Source organism: Ceratotherium simum, chromosome 9 (genome assembly GCF_057802395.1).
Source record: "Ceratotherium simum simum isolate JZ-2026a chromosome 9, ASM5780239v1, whole genome shotgun sequence".
In the NCBI taxonomy this organism is placed as follows: domain Eukaryota; kingdom Metazoa; phylum Chordata; class Mammalia; order Perissodactyla; family Rhinocerotidae; genus Ceratotherium; species Ceratotherium simum.
The window spans coordinates 18,908,458-18,929,152 of NC_141908.1; the positions used below are offsets into that span (position 1 = coordinate 18,908,458).

General features: G+C 38.8%; 1 protein-coding gene across 5 annotated transcripts in view; it reads right to left on the minus strand.

Annotated features, from left to right (window-relative positions):
• Positions 1-5,000: 5,000 nt before the first annotated feature.
• The window catches only part of ZRANB3 (zinc finger RANBP2-type containing 3), a 239,961-nt gene continuing 224,266 nt past the window's right edge, over positions 5,001-20,695 (minus strand). For 3 of the 5 annotated variants that reach the window (XM_004423871.3, XM_087435094.1, XM_087435093.1), the window contains 6 exons: positions 20,192-20,293; positions 18,877-19,019; positions 12,406-12,516; positions 10,941-11,343; positions 7,876-8,007; positions 5,001-5,909 (listed from right to left, as the gene is read on the minus strand). In XM_004423871.3, coding sequence (XP_004423928.1) covers positions 5,811-5,909; positions 7,876-8,007; positions 10,941-11,343; positions 12,406-12,516; positions 18,877-19,019; positions 20,192-20,293 — 990 coding nt within the window. In that variant the 3' untranslated portion in view covers positions 5,001-5,810. Of the gene's footprint in view, positions 5,910-7,875; positions 8,008-10,940; positions 11,344-11,370; positions 12,300-12,405; positions 12,517-18,876; positions 19,020-20,191; positions 20,294-20,695 lie in introns of those variants that run through there. The other 2 variants (XM_087435092.1, XM_087435095.1) reach the window with 2 other exon arrangements.

The window sequence follows — 20,695 nt, forward strand, 5'->3', positions numbered from 1 at the left end:
TGGCAGATGGCTCCAATGCCCAAGGGGAGTTTAGGAACTAGTGAATACATTTCCAGGGCTCAGGGATAGGATAACATTTGTTAGGAACTAATTTTGTCCTTGTGCTACATAAGAAAGACGGCATATAGTGATGAAACAGGAAACACTTATTCCTCACATCTCAAGTTTTGCTAAAATGTTTGGTCTCTCTCTGCTCCCTTAGTCCCTCCTCCCTGAAAGAGGCAGAGTTCAGGAGAAGGCACAGAGGAAAATAGGACCTGTCCCTTCTTCTCTCTCTCGTCAGCCTGTCTACAGGACTGGGGCTTTCTGATCTGCCACTTTTATGTGCTGAGGACACAGGCCCTAAAGATAGGCCTGGAGGTCCTTCTCTCATTGTCCCCAAGATGAGGCCAAGTGGCTCTGGGGTGGGTTTCAGGGCCTTGATCTCTAATTCTACTGTAGTAACCTCCAAACTGATATTTTGAATTCCATCTATCCGACTCCTGTGTCCAATTCCTCAACCGGTTCCCAATTTGATGTGGGGAGAGGCATCATCCTCCCCAAACCTCCTAACAGCAGCTTTCAAAACAACAGCAGCAGCATAGCAATGTTTCATGTACGCCTTTTTAAATAACCATTTGATAATAGTTGAGGCGTGAGTTAAGACATAGTTCTGTAAGGGAATATTCTGTGGAAAGCAGGTAAATGATTTTGCAGGATTATACAGGTGGCTTTAAAGGTGAGGTGTAGCAATCTGGAGTTACAGCCAAGAAGATGGGGCTGTGTGTGTGGTGTCTGTGTGTAAACTATAGGTGCTGAGAACTTGCCAGGATCAGGTACTATGATCGTGTTTTTTTTAGCTCATTTTGTAGGTTACATAAGAACTACGTTGGGATCTTTCTTAAACAGAACTTGGCTGTCGCATAGATACGGATGTTTAGGGTTTCTGTAATGTAATGATGAACTCTGGTTCTAGGGAAGGCAGATGTTTAAGAGCAGAGAGACTGGGAAATATGAACACTTTAGGAAATGCAGGATATTAACATTTTTAAGGTGTTCTATATGCCAGTTTCTAGAAAAAAAGCTAGTATCTACTAATGAGACAGAGCTAGTCAGTAATCTCAGAGAGCTAGGAGAGAAGCTGTTGAAGCAGAGAGGCCATCGTCAGAACCCAGAATGCATTTCAGCACCGGTGACATTTCTTGGTAGTAAATATGAGCACAACCAGGGTGGCAAGACACACTTACCAATATAAAGCAACTGACAAACTTGAGAGGAGACGGGACATTTTTCTAGTGACTGGATATTCAAATAGATTTGTGCAGTGACTAGGAGCTCACAATTTTCCAGTTTAACAGAATAAAAGGTAGAATGAGAGACAGGTTAATAATATGCAACAGAAAATGAGATATTTCCTCAACCTATTTTTGATGTTTGATATCCATGATTCTGTATCCTTTAAGTAAACAGAATTTTTCCATTTTACTCAGGAGTTCAAGAATGTTGACTTCTTAGACATATAATTTAAAGTGCTTCATACTTTTATTTCCAAAGAAACTATATTTTAAATGTTTCACTGAAGGATCTGAAGATTTATTAGTAAGACAAGTGCGCTGAAAATCTTTTTCCCATCAACAGTTAAGAAAATGTAGAAAGATATTCATCACAGGAAAATATCCCCAAGAAATGTACATTAGGCTGTGATTAATGTGGAAAGTGTGTTTCTTTAGAAACTCCAGATGAGATCTTCATGGCTGTGGGGCTACTTTCTCAGCACAGGCACATTCTCACAGCTCCCATATTGTAAACTGGTTTATTTCCCAGCTATCAATTCCCCATTCTGTTCCCTGGATCCAGAGACTTTTCTTTTCTAAGCTTAAACTGAGTCTTTCCAGAGCTGGGCCCTCCTTCTTCCTACTCACCTTAGCCCCTTTGTTTTTCACTCGATCTCCGTCTCCTGTTTGGTAGCAGCTATCCTCTTCCTGAGGGGCACTCTGCACTTCTTTCTGCACATAGGGTCCACTGTTTGCCCTGACACTTTCCATGCCTTCTGTTGGAACCTTCTATTTGCACTCCACAGAGGGCAGCTTTTCGTTCAGACTGTGAGGACGAAAGAACAGCCTCCCTAAAATGCCCCTGCAGTATTTACCCCTGAGGCCTTTGCTGTTAGGTTGATCCCTATCTTTATTTTCAGTTCTAGAATGCTTCATCTCAATGTGCCCCACAAGTAGATCAAATCAGGGGAAGGCAGGACACAAAGCTCAGAGACATGGCAGAAAGGGGTGGGGATGGGCCAGTCAACGTCCTGTGTGGCAAAGGCTTGTTGTTCTTTATAGTGTTTTTTTCCCCAACTGTATTGAAATATAATTGACAAAATTGTAAGATATTCAAAGTGTACAATGTGATGATTTGATACATGTGTACATTGTGAAAGGATCACCACCATCTAGTTAATTAACACATCTATCACCTCACATATTTATCTTTTTTTTTTTTTTGGTGAGAACATTTAAGTTCTACCCTCTTAGCAAATTTCAATTTGCTAATAACAATAGTGTTATCAACTATAGTCATCATGTTATTCATTAGATCCTCAGATCTTTCTTACTCATCTTACAACTGAAAATTTATATCCTTTTATCAAACTCTCCCTATCTCCCCCACCTCCCAGTCCCTGGTAACCACTTTTCTACTCTCTGTTTCTAGGAGTTTGACTTTTTTTTTTTTTTTAAGATTCCACATATAAGTGATACCATGTAGTATTTCTTTGTCTGGCTTATTTCACTTAGCATAATGCCCTCCAGGTTCATGTTGCCACAAATGGCGGAATTTCCTTATTTTTTAAAGCTCAATAATATTCCATTGCATACATCTACTACATTTTCTTTACCCATTCATCTGTCAATGGACACTTACGTGGTTTCCATACCTTAGCTATTGTGAATAGTGCTGCAGTGAACACGGGAGCACAGATATCTTTTTGAGATAATGGTTTTGTTTCCTTTGGATATATACCCAGAAGTGGGACTGCTGGGTCATACAGGATTGCTGGGTCATATGGTAGTTCTATTTTTAATTTTTTGAGGAACAACCATAATATTTTTCATAATGGCTATACCAATTTACATTCCCACCAACCGTGCAGTGCACAAGGGTTCCCTTTTCTCCACATCCTTGCTAGCATTTGTTATCTCTTGTCTTTTTGATACTAGTCATCCTAACAGGTGTGACGTACTATCTCATTGTGGTTTTGATTTGTTTTTCCCTGATGATCAGCGATGTTGAGCACTTTTTCACGTGTTGGCCATTTGTATGTCTTCTTTGGAAAAATGTCAATTCAGGTCCTTTGCCCATTTTTAAATTGAATTATTTGGTTTTTTTGCTATTGAGTTGTATGAGTTCTTTATATATATTTTGGATAGTAACCTCTTATTGGATATGTGGTTTGCAAATATTTTCTCCCATTCTATAGGTTGTCATTTCATTATGTTGAGAGTTTCCTTTGCTGTGCAGAAGCTTTTTAGTTTGATGTAGTCCCACTTATTTATTTTTGCTTGTGGAGTTAGATCCAAAAAATCATTGCCAAGACTGATGCCAAGAAGCTTACCACCTATGTTTTCTTCTAGGAGTTTTATGGTTTCAGGTCTTACATTCAAGTCTTTAATCCGTTTTGAGTTAATTTTTGTGTATGGTGTAAGATGGTAGTCTTGTTTCATTCTTTTGCATGTGTCTGTCCAGTTTTCCCAACACAATTTATTGAAGAGACTTTCCCCATTGTATATTCTTGGCTCCTTTGTTGAAAATCAGTTGAATATATATGCATGGATTTATTTCTGGGCTCTCTACTCTGTTCCATCCATCTATGTGTCTGTTTTTATGCCAATACTATGCTGTTTTGATTACTATAGCTTTGTAAGATAGTTTTAAATCAGGAAACACGATGCCTCCAGCTTTGTTCTTCTTTGTCAAGATTGCTTTGGCTATTTGGGGGTCTTTTGTGGTTCCACACAAATTTTAGGATTTTTTCTATTTCTATGAAAAATGCCATTGGAATTTTGATAAGGATTGCATTGACTCTACAGATCACTTTGGGTAGTATGGGCATTTTAACAATATTAAGTCTTCTGATCCATGAACATGTGACATCTTTCCATTTGTTCGTGTCTTCTTCAATTTCTTTCATCAAAGTGTTGTAGTTTCAGTATACAGATCCTTCACCTCCTTGTTTAAATTTATTCCTAAGTATTTTATTCTTTTTGATGCTCCTATAGCATTTTTAATTGATCTGAATTTTGAAATGGGGCAAAGAGAGAGACGGACTTCATGGGTCACTTCACCTCAAACCATCATATGGGTCCTACATCTGAGAACTTTCTCCGAATTCTAAGAATTACCACCTTAGTTTGATCTAAAGGGCAAGCTCCACTCAAATCTCACCTACTTAGACTCAAGTCGCACTTGCAAACACCCATGCTGGAGGAAAAGCAATGTGCCAGCTTCTCAGCTCTGAACCATGAGGAATCCTAGGTTACCCTGGCAATAAGGCAGAAAACTGCCAAGAGCCTGACCAGCAAAGTAGAAAAGAGGCCAAAGAAAGCCCAACCTAATTTATAAAATAAACAACACTATTAGAGATCATACGATGAAACAGTTATAAAGTTAATAAAAACTCTGGAAGGAAATTTCATGACTCCATAATCTTCTAAAAACAAGTCCTCTACGTTGTAAAGCATAAGCTACAAATTAAAATTGGAGAGTGCTCAAATTAATGAGGTTTACATCCAAACGGTATTTACAAACAGGCCTTTTGTGAATGTAATTCTTCCTTGGACCTGTATTTTGTGTAGTTCTGACTCTTTGCTCTCATGACTCTGACATATTGCAGGATTACTCCCCAATTTTGTTTCATCATCACTCTTTTATTGTTGAATATCAATTACATTTTAATATTACCATTGTATTTTTTTAACATATATCTCCATCTGATCATGCTTTATCATCATCACTCCTTTTAAAACGGGTACCAGGAATATACTTTTAATAAGACAGGATTTTGAAAACAGAAAATGACAACCAGGAGACAGAGCGCTTTGACAGTGAGCCTAGTTTCATGCATTAAAACAAAGTAACTAAAAAAGGGAGTTTAAGTGGCATTTTACATTTTATGTTTTCAGTTTTTAAATATTTTTAACAATTACTCTACCCAGAATTCCCAAATTGTCCACAAACACCATAGGTCCAATTAGCTTATTTTCAAAAGCATCTTTTCAATAAAGACACCGGCAAAGAAATAAAAAAGGCAACACTTGAAATATGTACTCCAACCCCATTCTGGAGGCATTTAGTGAACAAGAGTCTCGCTTGCATGCTAAGCAGGCTGATCACACTTGGCCCAGAATTCCTGAATAATGATGATTTGCCCCCAGAATTTCCCTTATGGTTTCGCAATGTTCCATTTATACACACAGCATTCCAGAACCAATACTAATCCAGCAGCATTTTTCAAGTAATGGAGATTTATATTTTTCAGATACAATCTATGCATAATACCATGATTAAGGGAGAGCTGGGGAAATGAAAGCTTCACAGAACTTGTCTGAAACATAATTGAGAGTCTGCATGAAAGCAAGAAGATCATAGAAATATTTAGTATTGAGTCTGTCTCTGTTAAGTACTTTCAAAAGAAAAGCATTTAATATGAAAAGGGAAGCTGAATTCTTGATTTTTGTTCTGAAAATTTTCACTCCTAAAATATTGGACAAACATGGGAAAAAATTGTTAAATTCCTTCCCATGTAAAACATTTGTCATCCATTCAAAGTTTCTTATACTTCATTTCTTTACCAAAAATCGTGTGATGTCTGATCCATGCTTTGATGCTAGAGATTGTCTTCTCACCTGGCTTCTTTCCTTGGCTTGTCTGGCAGTTCTCTAAAAGGTAAAAAATGTGCACGTGTACACGTTAGGAAAAAAGTATGGACTACAGAAATTCAAAATTTTGTATTCTGTTAGTCTGGAAAATCTACATTATCAGCACACCCGTTTCCGAGTGCTTTGCCATTGGGGGGGGTACCAAACCACAAGCAGAGGACCCTGCTAAGCCCTCTGGTAAGTGCCCTGAGGCCCTAGGCTCACTTAGGACCAGATGCTGAGGAGAAAACACACAGCTTTGGGGGATGTCTTGCTACCCGGTGAGACCATGAATCCCTCATTTGGGGACTAGGGGAGGCCATGATTCTCCACATCCAAGTGGGAACTTGTGAGGCATCTTGGGATTTCCCAGAGTGCAGTGCGTGCAAGGCCTGCCTGCTTCCTGTTCTCTGAGCTCAGAAGCCATTCCCAACCCAACAGCTGAACCAGTGTAGAAAAACAAAATGAGATAGACTATAACTGGATTCTTTTGCTGCTCCCACAAATAAAATTTTTCATAAGAATCTGAAAAAGTGATTACAGAGGGGCAGCATTTTCTTTTGCTATATCTTAATTCTCTTACAGGTCTTGAATGTGCTAATAATTTGCACAGCTGAGAAATCAGATAACTTTTTTCCTAATTAAGTCCATGCACATGTCAAGTGATCAAGGTGGAAGGGGTGAGGAAAGAAAAGAGGGTTAAAACTAAAAAAACCGAAAAACTCTGCCTATATGACATGATCCCATTTATGTAAAAATTATGTTTATGAAGAAACTGAGGAATCTAAAATATTAAAACAAGGCTAAGAAATTGCTCATACAATATGAACATTGGCAAAGGATCTGAAGAGTTCTGAAAGTGTAAATACAATTGATTAGCATTTTTAAAAACATCAGGGTCTGCAGTAAACAAAATAATGGCAGGCCGTTCTTCTCCCACCCCATCAGCACTAATTAGTGCAGTTAAATGGGCACTCTTGCTCACTGATGGGGTGACAGGAGCATAACTGAGTACAATCCTTTGGAAAACAGCTTGGAGATAAATTCCTATAGTCTAAAAAATATCCAAACACTTGACTCAGTGATTTTACATCTAAGAATCGATCTTAAGGAACGAACCTCAAATGTAAAAAACAGTTTGTATACCAAAAAATGTGCTTGGTGGTATTATGTATAAGAACAAAGAAATGTAAACAATTTCAATGTTCATCAGTCTGGGAATGGCTACATAAACTATGTAGAGATCTACTCAATGGACTAATATGCAGCCATTTTAGATGATAAACATTATGAATGCTTATCATGGCAACATGGGAAAATGCTTAAATCTTGCCATAAGTGAAAAAACAGTTGGATACAAAGTTGCATATTGAGTATACCCTTCTTTCTAAGGTTATCTCAACGGGTAGATCCTACTACCCTTTGCTGAACTGCCTGATAAAATTTCACCCTAGTTGATTATACTATGTCATTTTTTTTCTTGTGCTTTAAACAGCAGGTAATTGCTCAAAGATGTGCCAAGGTGAATAGGTTCATTCTTTGGCCAGCAGTGCCATGTTCGCATGTTGAACTGAATTGGTCCTAGAGATAATTTAGTAATGTTCTCAGATATTTCAGGACATATTTAGCTGCAGATGCAAACATATGTCACTGCCCCAATAAATTCAACTTCTTCTAGTTTGAGGGTCTGGGTCTCTTCCAGACTGTGCAATATGTAAGTTGTATTCATTTTCTTCGGTGGTGGTGAAAATCTCCTGGTCCTAGAATGAATTAAAAGGGAAGCAGTTTTTCTTCCATCTGTGACTGAGAACTAACTTACATAGGCCTCAAGAGGAAACACAAGTGTTAGGTGATGAAAGGAATAAAATGCATCTCAGATCCCAGACCAGGGCTATAGATTCATCCACGTGACCTTCCCCACTTGTATGCACAATCTGCAATGTGATGTCTCAGGATGGAGTCAAATGTGTCTGCGAGCCTCACTGACCTCTTTGTGACAGACTGTGCAGAGGGTCTGCAGGTTGTCCAGGGAGCACTGTCCTCCTCCACTGGACACTGGCTTGATGTGGTCCACCTGCCAGAAATGCCCTTCCCCTGGGTTTCTTATCATTTCATTAAGCTGCAGTAAGAACACAAGATCAGCAATTTTCAACATACACTGTGGTTTTGCATTGTGCAATTATGTTTATACAGCAAAATCACTGAGAATACATTAGGATGGTTTTTTATAGCTTTTATCTTGAGTGGGAAAATCCCCCTAGGTAGTAATTTGAAAGCAATAAAATATGTTTCTTAAAAATTTTTTCCCTTACCTAACCCATTTTGAAAAAGTTAAAAGCAAGTATAAAATACCAAGACTCCTGACAGATTGGGAAAAATCAGTTGCTTCTGCACCTTTGAGCTAGTTTATATAGTCACCAAAACAAAACTGAGAAAAGAATAAGAACAGATTAGAAATTAAAAACTTCTGGATATCACTGACTCAAACAATCTTTAATTGTTGACCTTAAATGCATTTGTTACTATACCAATGACAGTTTAATATTAATAGCTATCACCTGGAACTTTTATGCTATTCACTTGGGAAAATGCCAAGTTACATAGATTGGAATGAAATTTCTAGAACAAACCTCTGTAACTTGCATATTTGGAATAAACAAAGATGTCCATTTAAAGAAGCCAGTATTTAGGCTAGTCCATATATACACCTTATATTTAGCCAATAATGACCTACATTAAAATAGGATGTATTTTAGGTAGTAAAACCAGCTCACAGCACAGCAGTGTAGTTGTTTAAATATCACAAAGATGAGTGTGAAGGTTCTTTACGTTTCCCTAGTCTTGGACAAGGAAGGAGTTACAATCAACTTGATGGGTGCTGGCCACGAGAGCCTGTGACGTAGTTCTGAAGCACTTTTAAGGAAGTGTCAGACCCAGGGACAGCACAGGGACCTGATCAACAGTGTCTGGACCAAGGAGAGCCCCAAGAGGCAGCCAATTGGGGCAGTAAGCTTTGTCCAGCTGAACTTTGTTACAGACTGACTGACTTTCTCTTCTGTACTGAACTTCCCAACTTCTGTTAGAAGATATATATTGATTTTTATTTTTGAGGTTGGCATTGTTAGAAGCAACTACAGATGGCAGTCTTGTGCATCAAGCAAATGGCATATTTTTAGGAAAAAATCCATTTTGGTTCTGCCTTTTGTAACCAATTGTTTTGTGCCGAGCAGTCTCCACTCTGATAGACTTTATGATCCAGAAGCTTCTTTATTCTTCCTAGTAATTCTATGGCAAATCACTTGGGGTCGGTCTTCAACACCCTAAATTCACCTCTTGAAAGAATGACTCCCTCTCTGACTGGTCCTCCCCTATCTGAGCCCCGTGGTGCTCCTTATCCTCTGAGCTCTTTTGTTTTAGGTGTATATACTATGTTACTTCTGCATTCCTGGACAGACTGCTTTCAAGATGTCCTTGAGTCATTGCATTGTGTGTCTTCTGGAAGCCTCCACACTGAGGCAGCAGAAAGTAACTGGAGTCTGGCTGACACCTCTGGGATGGGTGCAACATGTCCCTCACCAATTAAACCAAAGGATCTTTCAGGAACTCTGAATGTCATTAGGGAAATAGTGTATTTCCCTAGCTCTCAAAGTCACGCTAATTCATCTTTGCAGACATGCTTACTAATTAATTCTGTCATAATTCAGCAATACTAGGTAAATAGAAATATATGATTTGACTAACTGGCAGGACTTTATTCAATATTTCAGTGGACAGAGAGTAGCTCAGTAGTGTTTTTTTTAAATTAAGCACACTACAGAATTACACATATTGTTCTCGTGTGAAATTTAGAACTGAGTGGATCACAACATTAGAAACCCAACTGAGTTTTGGAAATCAAAGTGAATATTGATAATAGTGTGCTAAGAATACTGCTTTTTTCATAAATTACATTTTACAGTGGGATCGACATATATGTTTCCTTCTCATTGTAATGAGCTACATTTTTGGGGTTTATCTGTTTTCCTCTTGTCATTCAGTATTAACATCATGGGGCCGGCCCTGTGGCTTAGCGGTTAAGTGTGCGCATTCTGCTGCTGGCGGCCCGGGTTCAGATCCCGGGCGCGCACAGACGCACTGCTTCTCCGGCCATGCTGAGGCCGCGTCCCACATACAGCAACTAGAAGGATGTGCAGCTATGACATGCAACTATCTACTGGGGCTTTGGGGGAAATAAATAAATAAATAAACAGTATTAACATCATGAAAAGTAGAACAACCAGACCATAGGTGTCCTTAATGCAATGTACCATCTGTTAAGATCTCTTCCCAAAATAATCTAATCAGAATCTAATTAAACTTCTAGATCTTATTTAGGAAATCAGGGGGATAGAGAAACATGTCAAACAGCACCATGAGGATACAGGGAGACAAATCCAGAATATGGGAAATCCTACAGGCAAATGTTATAGTTTTTTAATGGTATACAAAAAAGGGACGAGGTATATTACAGATTAAATGGAGCATAAGAGGCATAATGAGCAAATGTAATGTGTGGGTCATATTTTGACACTAATTAGAACAAAGCAACTGTAAAAAGACATTTTTGAGACAATCTGGGAAACTAAACTTATTGGACTTATGGACTTATTATAATTAAGGAATTATAATTGTGTGGCAGTGATAATGGGCATTGGGGTATGAGATTATATTTAAAAGAAAGAAAGAGAAAGAGAGGGAAGAAGAAAGTCTTTATCTGTGAGAGATACATAATGAAAGTATTTAAGGGTGAAATAAAATGCTGTCTGGAATTTGCTTCAAAATAATTCCAGGAGAAAAAAAAAAAATCAAGGTGAAGGGCAAATGAAAATGAAGGCAAAATGTTGATAACTGTTCAAGTTGGGTGATGCATATATGAGTTCATTATTCTTTCTACTTTTGTATATATATTTGAAAATTTTCCTATTAAAAAGTTAAAAAAAAAGAAAGATAGTGAGTCAATATTCATCACTCAGTACAATGCTGCCTTCTATCTGTCACACGATTATAATTTACCTGTTCTAATGAGAGCTTTGAAGTCCAGGTAGTATCCAGAAGATCCTTCCTCTGACTTTTAGGGGCATCTCTCAGACGTAAAAAGAGTTCTTGTGCATTCAGATTACATAGCTGACACACACCATGTTCAACTTCAAACACCTGGGCTCGCAGGTAACTGTTATTAGATCGAATCCAAAACTCCTCTTGACATTTCAGAGAGCAAAACCGTGAATCCCAAGCGTTTGCTTTACACTCTTGCTTAGTTTGGCAAGTGGGTTGCTGACAGTGAAGGCAAAGTGGATTTCCTTCATTATCCACAGCTTGCAAATAGCCTTTGGATGTAGAAGGCTTCACAGTGAGATTAGCTTGGGCTGTGCAGGGATTTAGAAATGGGACACAGGCTCCATCTTTAAGAAACTTTCTAGAATTGAACAAAACATTGATTAGGTAACTAATGAACACTGACTTTAGTCTAAATAGTCATTACTTCATATAAAGGTCTTCAAGTGTCTATATTGATAAACAGTAAACAGAGGGCCCAGAGATTCTGTGATTCACTGTGGAAAGAAAGAGCTGTAGTCAGCACTCTACATTCTATGCCAAGTAAAAGAAAGAATGGTGTGTTAAAAAAATTAACTTGAATACAAATATGTTGCCTCTCTTGAGAATTTAGATGTCTTCAAGTTAATCAGACTTTGAGACATCTGGAGAAGTTGGAAAATGAGAAGTTAGAAAATGCTTCTTCAGGTTGGGAAAGGACAGGCTAATGTAAAAGCCTAACTGAAGTTAGTGGCTACCATGCTCTCTAAATGTGTTGGGTCACACACCTCATTAGGACAGAGAGGCCATTACTAAGGCTCCCACAAACACTTTCTTCTGGCTTCTGCTGACCTACAGGACACAGAGTCTTCACCTCCATAAAGTGACAGAGCCAAGGAGCTAACAGTGTTGACAGGAATGAGAAGACTTGCTAAATATGTGCCTCCTACAGGTGAACTTGGAGTTGATAGAATTAAAATTAGAAATGAAACATGATAGGACATGAGCTCAATTTGTTAGAATAAAAGGAAAAGGTACATTACTCAATTAGGCTGAGAAGTCCTACCTGGGAATTACAGCAGCTACTTTGCCTCTTTTCCGTGGCTGTTTGTTCGAAGTGTTAAAAGAAAAACTTATGACAGAGAAACCTCAAGACTGGGGAGCAGGGCCCGGATTTGACCTCAGGTCTCCTAGCATCTAGTGGCCTAGGGCAGGTCACTTGGTCCACCTGGTCTCAGGGTCCCTCCTCATCTCTAATTTCTAAGGTGAGGAATCACGTGCCTCACACGGTTGCTCGGGGGGTTGAAGAGTTACTATATCGTGAAAGCGCTTTCTAACCTGTAAAGTGGCCACACAAAGGTAAAGTAATATTACAAAAAAGAATACATAATTTTAAAGGAGTTGTCTTCGTACTACTATATCCTACTAGGAAATAAAACCTTACTCTGTAGAGGAGTCCCATGGCCTGGACTCCTTTGTGATCAGACGGACACGGCCCCCGTCATTCTTCACCTTCTCCATTGAGGCTACTGCAACATCTTCTTTGGTTATATATCTAAAACAATTACATGATAAGTAGATTTCCTCTCTCCTATAAGAGTTTCTCTATTTCATGTTCACACTACTCCTTGCAAAACCAAGAGGAGAACAAACAAGATAGCAGTCTATTCATTGTGCTAATGCTTAAGTTAGGGAATGAATTTTCTCCCTTTACATGGGTTTCCACATGTGGGAAACACATCTCTTTGTTCTAAATTAGTTTTCTCAAGATTTATTTTTCTAAGAAATTCAAGAGTCATTCAATATCCCTTGGACCAATTTTCACTTAGGGGAAAAGAGGAGTGGATGTAGGAATAAAAAATGATCAAATCCATGCACACTGACAGCCTTCAGTAAACAGCTTGCCAAGCTGTGCAGAAAATCTCTAATTGCATTTTTACCTCCCTCTTGGCCTTCTCTTCAAGGATCCTCAAATCACCTTAATCAGTTATAATAGTGTATCAGCGAATTCAGCTGAAGTGATTCTCTTTTTAGTTAACCAGGCTCAATCACATCTTCTATAATCTCAAGGTTGTTTCCATTATTATCAGTGCATACAGGGTTTATGGAATCTTCCACTGAAATAAAGCCACTCTTGATGTGGGATTCAGAACCTTATTACACAACACTATCATTACCCCACAATGGTTTAGGGACTGGAAGTAAAGAGGAAAGTTATTCCAGTTAAAGGTGACGGGGGAATTTAAGTAGGTGAAATGCAATTACCCAATTAATTCCTTCTAATTAGCGTGTCCCAGTTTCTCTGGTAGTTTACACCTATTGTAGTATTTTTTTTTAATTAGTTTAAACGTGGATTTCTTCATATTTTCAAGTACTTCTTCATTTGGTAGCTTGATAATAAAATTAAAGTTAAATCACAATGGAATTGTGCAATTGTAGGTAAAATTTTAGAAATTTGATTTTGTTATTAAAATAGATTTAATAATTAACAGATTTTCTTTTTATAAACTATTTTATTAATTTTTTGATTAGGTGATACATGCACATATTTCAAAATTCAAAAGGCAAGCAATAGTGTATTTGGTGAAGAATAAGTTTCCCTTCCATTCTCGTCCTTCTTTTCCCCCTTCTCCAAAGCTACCTCTATTGCCAGTTTTTAATATATCCTTTTAGCAATAGTTTATTTTTTCTGTGAATAGGCTATACATTTATTTATTTATCTCTGTATTTTTATTGACATATAACTCACATACCATAAACTTACCATTTTTTTTTTCGTGAGGAAGATCAGCCCTGAGCTAACATCCATGCCAATCCTCCTCTTTTTGCTAAGGAAGACTGGCCCTGAGCTAACATCCGTGCCGATCTTCCTCCACTTTATGTGGGATGCCACCACAGCATGGCCTGACAAGCGGTGCATCGGTGCGCACCCAGGATCCAAACCCCGGCCGCCAGTAGCGGAGCACACGCACTTAACCACTACGTCACGGGGCCGGCCCCAAACTTACCATTTTAAAGTTTACAATTCAGCGCATTTTAGTATATTCACAAGGTTGTACAACCATCATCACTATCTAATTCCAGAACATTTTCATCACCCCTCAAAAAACCTGTACTCATTGGCAGTTACTCCCCATTATACTTTTTATTTTTAAAAACAAATGGCAGCATAACATACACACTAACCTTCAGCTCGCTCTTTTTGCTTGAACATACATCTCAGAGATCTTTCCATATCAGTACACATAGGGTTGCCCTATTTTTCTAATGGTTGCATGTTGTTCCATTATTTGGATAAACCATATAATATATCTAACCAGTCTCTGATTAATGGGCCTTTAGGTTGTTCCAGTCTCTGCTATCACAAACAATGCTGTAACAAATATCCCTATACATGATATCTTCTACACATGAAGTACATAGAATAAATTCCCAGAAGTAGAATTGCCGAGTCAAAGGTCTTGGGTGCTTTAAATTTGGATAGATTTGGACACATGGCTCTCCTTTGGGTTTGCACCAATATATCAGTCCAGCAGCAATGAATGAATGAGAGTACCTGTTTCCTCACACTTGCACTAGCACACAGTCAGTTAGTTAAAAACATTTCTGCTAATGGTGATAGGTATCTCATTATAGCTTTAAATTTGCATTTCTCTTATTAAGAGGAAGGGTGACTATCTTTTCACATATTTGAATTTCTACTTGTGTGTCTTTCTTAAAGCAAAAAAGAATCAGAGTGAATTCTTTGAGAATTCTCTAACTTGTCCTTTTAGATCCTAAACTTCCCCTCTCCCCCGTTTCTTCAACCATTTTATTTCCTTGACAAAAGCACTTTGCTAAAGTTTTTCAGTGGATTCTAAATGAACTCAAAAGCTTCCTAGCTTTGAGGGGCAAGGGGATATTAAGCCTTGCCTCAGGTATTATTCAATGTTTAAAAGCTTAGAAACCTACTTCAGTACTTTAGAAGATGCTGAGAAATCTATTCAGAGATTTAAGAACTAAAAATAACCTTTCCTACAAGAAGTTTAAGCACAATTTTTTGGAAACCACAGGAAACAGATCAATCAATCCCAAAGCGGGTTGTTGACAACTTTTCAAATGTAGTTGTGAGTTACTAATATTTAATTTTCTATTGAGGTTTGCTAGGAAGTTCATGTAAGTAAACCAACTCTCAAAAGGATTACGATAAATCTCAATTTTGACAAATAGGGAAGGGAGAATGTTGTCTACTAAAGTAACTCCTGGATGGGGATGCGAGTGGAGGATGGCAAGTTTTGCAGGAGGAGTGTATGTTGGAAAGTGGCCCACACCCATGAAAACAGTGCTGAGCTCTAGGTTGCTGACTTGTTTTGGAGATCAGCTGTGGCTAGAGGATAAATAGTTGGCGTCCTAAACCCAACAGGGCTCCAACTGAATCAGGCCTGCCTCTGACAAATGGGAACTCACTCAGGCACTGAAACAATGGCTGGTGATCTTGGCTTCCATTCACATTTAAGAGTGAGCTACTCAAAAGATGACTACAAACTCTAAGCTTGGATGGGGCCTGCAAACTGGTGGACGTCACTGGAGGATAACCTGGTTGGAGATCTAGCTGTTGCTTTTGGGAGAATTCCTAAAAATCAGTATCTATGTGTCTTTATTCTGGGGCCATTCCATTTTTTTCAGAGATGAATCCTCTAATCTCCTGCCTGGGAAGTAAAATGTGGCTGCTGGTATTCTGGAAGCTGACCAAAGAAAGGGGTCTGGGGAGTGTCCATTTCTAACATGATGCCTCTCCCTTCATCTCCACGGAGCCTGGTGTTTTCAAGACTGGCACCTCTCTGGTTCAGTTTCTCTAGAAAGTAAACTGGTAGGACAGTGGAAGGGAAAGGCATCCAGGGTCTAAGTGCTCCTCATATAGACTTCCAATCAACGCTATTGTGTAGCCCCATCTTTCACACCTGCTTTCAGAGAGACACAGTTATGCCAATTTACTGAGACTTACTTGGGTTCTACAGCAAGAATCAGCATGCTTCCTCAGAGTATCTCCCCTCTGCAAGTTTCCTTTTCATGGCTCTAACAGGTGAATTTCCCTGGAGCCCTCTCTCTCACTAATCAGTGACTAAGGTCTCTAGATCTACCTTCTTAACACCTCTCTTCATTCTCTTTCCTCCATTCCCATTGCTAATGCCTTAATTTACGTTCTCATCTTTTTTTTTGCAGGTCTACTATAATAGTCTTTTAAGTTGTGTGGTAGGCAGAATTTTAAAGATATCTCTCTAGGATTCCTGGTATTCAGTCAATCACTCATCTAGGTAATGCTGTAAAGGGAATTTGCAGATGTAATTAAGGTTACTAATCAGCTGACCTTAAGATAGGGAGTGATGCCAAGCATGAGAAGGATTTGATACTCCATTGCTGGCCTGAGACGTAGGGGCCCAGGTACTTGAACTAGAAAGAAGCCTCTAGGAGCTAAGGGCAGCCCCCAGCTGACAGCCAGCAAGGAAACCTAAGTCCTACAACCACAAGGAACTGAACTCTATCAACAATCTGAATAAGCATGAAAATGGATTCTTCCCAGACTATCAATAAGAGCCCAGCTGGCCGACATCTTGATTTCAGCCTTATAAAATCCAGAGCAGAGAAACCAGTAGAGTCAACTCAGACTTCTCACTTATAGAACTGTGAGATAATAAATTTCTGGGTTTTTTTTTCTTTTCTTTCTTTTTTTAAGAAAAATTTCTGTTGTTTTAAGCTGCTAAGTTTGTGGTGACTTGTTATGGCAGCAATAGAAAACTAACACAACTTGTCTCCCCACTTCGAGGCTTGCCCTTTCAATCTAATCTTCCAACTGCTGCCGGAGTCAGCGCTTAAAAATACAAATCCAATTATTGATTCTGCTGCTTGTTAACACAAGTTTTATCTTTAATATATCATCTACATATAATTTTATAACTAAAACTGTACGTCTGACTTTGGTTGGTATCGATTTTACAGCTTTTGCTTTTACACTTGATCAGCCATCTTTCTCAGGTGGTTCTTTAAGTGGTCATCCTTGTCTGATGGATAAGAAACAATGGGACATGTCTAGAAATGGCTGGAGTGGGCTGTGAATTCAGTTAAGAAGGGAATTACGATCATACAAAGAGAAGCCCAGTACTTCAACTAAGACTGTGGTTATAAAAATGAGAAAATGGAGAGGACTGGAAGAAGTGTTGAGAAAAATAAAATAGGCACCATGCTTTTTGTTATATGTGTGTGTGTCTATGCACGTGTAGGGGTGTGTGTGTGTATGTATATGTATAAGTACACACATATATTTTAAATGTATTTTTTACATAAGGTAATACATGCTTGTGGAAAAAACTGAACCAGTACAGAAGAGTTTAGGCAAGAGTCCAAAACTGGCAGCTCGTGGATAAATCCAACTAGTCCAAGGGCTTTATTTGACTCACACAGTATTTTATTTTTAAATCTGAATTTCAATGACTTTAGTTGGGTTATGCATTTTCTAATTTTCCATAGTTCCACCCCCCCACCCCATCCTTTCTAGTTTTATACCTGCTCATTCATTCATTTATGGTTCCTGCTTTGTTTTTAGTCATATGAATTTGTGATTCTGGCATAAAGTATAAAGTCCCTACCATCTCCACAAATCCCCCAATCTTATGGTGTAGAGCAAGATTTCTCAACAGTGACATTATTGACAATTTATCATTATTTGACATTTTGAAACAGATAATTCTTTGTTTGGGAGTGCAGTCCTGTTCATTGTAGGATAGTTAGCAGTATCCCAGGCCTCTAGCCACTAGATGTTCCCCAATTATATCCTCTAATCATAGCAAACTAAAATGTCTCCTAACATTGCCACCTTCGGGGGTAAAATTGCTCCCAGTTGAGAACCACTGTCCTAGCAAAACCTCTAGTAAGAGTTTATAAGGTATTCTTCCAGATACTTTCTATGTCAATAACAGCAATTACATACATTTGTGTCTCCATCCTTTTTTATACTTATTTTTACCCTTAATAACTTATCACAAGTATCATTCCTTGTTCTCACATATAAGTATACCATATACCATATTTTGAAACAGCTGAAGAGAATTTTCAATGTATGAGGATATAATTTATTTGATAAACCACATCCCCTCACATGCCATTGATGGATTTTTTTCATCTGTGTGTATGCAAGAGGCTAGAGATCATAAAATGATGGGATGTGAGGATGAAGAGAGATTACAGGTGTATGGAGACAGCAAGAGCTACAGGGGCTTCTTCTGCCCATGTGGCTGTCTGGTCTGGTGCTTTGCGATCTCTTCTACAGCAAGAGTTGGGCAACAGAACAGCCGACTGCCTTTCCTGAGAATCTTTGCTTCGTGCTGAGAAAAGAGTCTACAGAGAATGGGGATTTGAGATTACGAAGGGGATACCTGAGTGAGGCAAAGATGATTATGATGCCAAAAAAGGAAAGTAAGTGTACAGAGATTAGGAAGAGACCTGTAATGATAAAGGCAAAACAGTTACAAACACGAGACACTTAGCCTTTCCTTTTATTTTGTTGCCAACCATGGGCACAATAATAGTTACCTCTCACTACTTAGGTGTTGGTGCATCAAACAGAACCAGCTCCCCTGCTGCATGGCACCTAAGATTCACACCCCAGGAGTGCAGGGCAGATGGGACCCAAGGGCACTCTCCTGATGAGTAGGACTCATGGTGAGCAAGATCTAGACAACCTGACCTTTTCCAGCAGATCTGATCAAATCCACAAAATATCTAATTATGTTGCTATAAAATAAGCTGTCATTTTATGTATAATTTTCTCTTAACTCATCAGGATATCATTAGTGGTTACATAAAATGCCTCAGACTCTCCTGTAGAAATAACCATGACAAGTAATAAAATACAAAATAAAAAAAGAAAGACAACTCATACCTTTTGGTACTATTTTGTCTGGTTTGTTGCTTTGTGATCTCTTCCAGGGCAAGAACTGGGCTGCAGAACCGCTGCCCGCTTCTCCTGATTATTCTTTGCTTCATGGCAGTTAGACTACTCCATTCTCGAACAAACCTCAAAATCTAGCAGAAAATGAGATAATGAAAAGAGTGAACAGCTCACCAGGCATCTTCCTTTGAAAGTGAAGCTACTTATAACATCAGAAAACTGATGTTTTATTATATCCCCCAAATAGGCTTTTGAGTTTCACAATTTAAGGCTTTCTCCAATTTGATGCATTTTCACATCTTTATTATGAACTGTCTGTGGCCAATTCTGCAGAGGTCTCTTTCAGTCCAAAGGCTCTAAAGGCATATTTCAGGGCAGGCAGCATGTCCTTAACGCACAGAGGGACCAACAGCAATAACGTGCTCAGTGAGACCAAAAGAGGCCCGGAACATATCCCACCAGCAGCCGAGACAAAACTGGTCTTGGGGACAGCAGGCCTTGCAATGGTGACAGTGCAACATCTGAGAATCACTTGCAACATTCCTGAGAATCACAGGAAAATAGCCATCAATAAATCCAGCACACTTTCACTAGGGTTACCATTGCTCTCACTAGTCAATTACACATAACTGGCTATTTTCTGGGAATCTGACAATCAGGATTAGATGATACCTGAGAAAATAGCTCACTGCCACCTTTTCCTTTAAGCCAGGTGCAGCCGACCCATGGGCAATGTCTGATTTCCACTCAAAGGGCAAAAATATAATCACTGTTTTCTTGTAAAAAGTGGTACACTGAGTGCTGGGTCAGCCCCTGCACACATTGACCCTTCTTAGCAGCAAAGGTAAATTGGCCACAGATCAGAATTAACGTCTCCCCGGCAGGTGCCTGGCCTGCAGCTGCACATTGGTGCTTCTGACAATGAACAGAGAGGCACCAAACACGGTCTCATTCCTGCTCTCAGAATTTGTCATTGTCAGAACTGAACCTTCAAAGATAAAATGTGATTCTGTCAGATACAAATATCACAGTTGCTAATCCTGTGAATGAGAAATTAAATGATGTGAGGATGATTCTATCCACAGAAACAGCAAGCCTAGGTGTGATCATTTGCCAAGAAAACAGACTTCACATTTATTCTTAGCACGAGGGTAATTCATAGGAACTGCCTGGACTGCTTGTAATGCAACCAGTGATGTGACTCTGCAACAGGCCACCAAGTACTCTGCTTTTATTAAACTCAAAATGGTCATTAAAATTACTCAACAAATTTTAATTTAAAACAAATGCATAGGGCTATTCTTACCAGGGAGCGATTTTGTTTCAGCTGAAAGCTTGCTGGTAAATCTTCCCACAGGTCTAATTTTATATCCAAAGGAATGAAATTACAGTTCATCTGGTTTCCATCCTGATTACAGATTAGGAAGGCATTATTAATCCCTTTTGTCTGTAGGCACTAGTAATTATTTTAAAAGTAAAGAATTGTATTATGGCATAAAATGCCCAGTCTCCTAAAAGATAAACTGAGGTGGCACATTCTAGACGAGATTCCACCCACACAGCTCCCCTGAAAGGATGCTGAGTGGAGGAGGGATGAAGCTCTCCACTGTCCTCTGAATGCCTCCAATGCATTCACTCTTAAGGGTAAAAGATACCATGTAGAGGGGTGTGGTCAATCAAACACGAGGTTTAAACATGAAGTATTTCTTTTATAAAGGGGAAGAAGAATCTCGGCTTATAAAAATCTATTGTATCAACAACAGTTGAACCCATATTCTAATTCTCTCAGCCAAAAAGAAATGTTACAGTT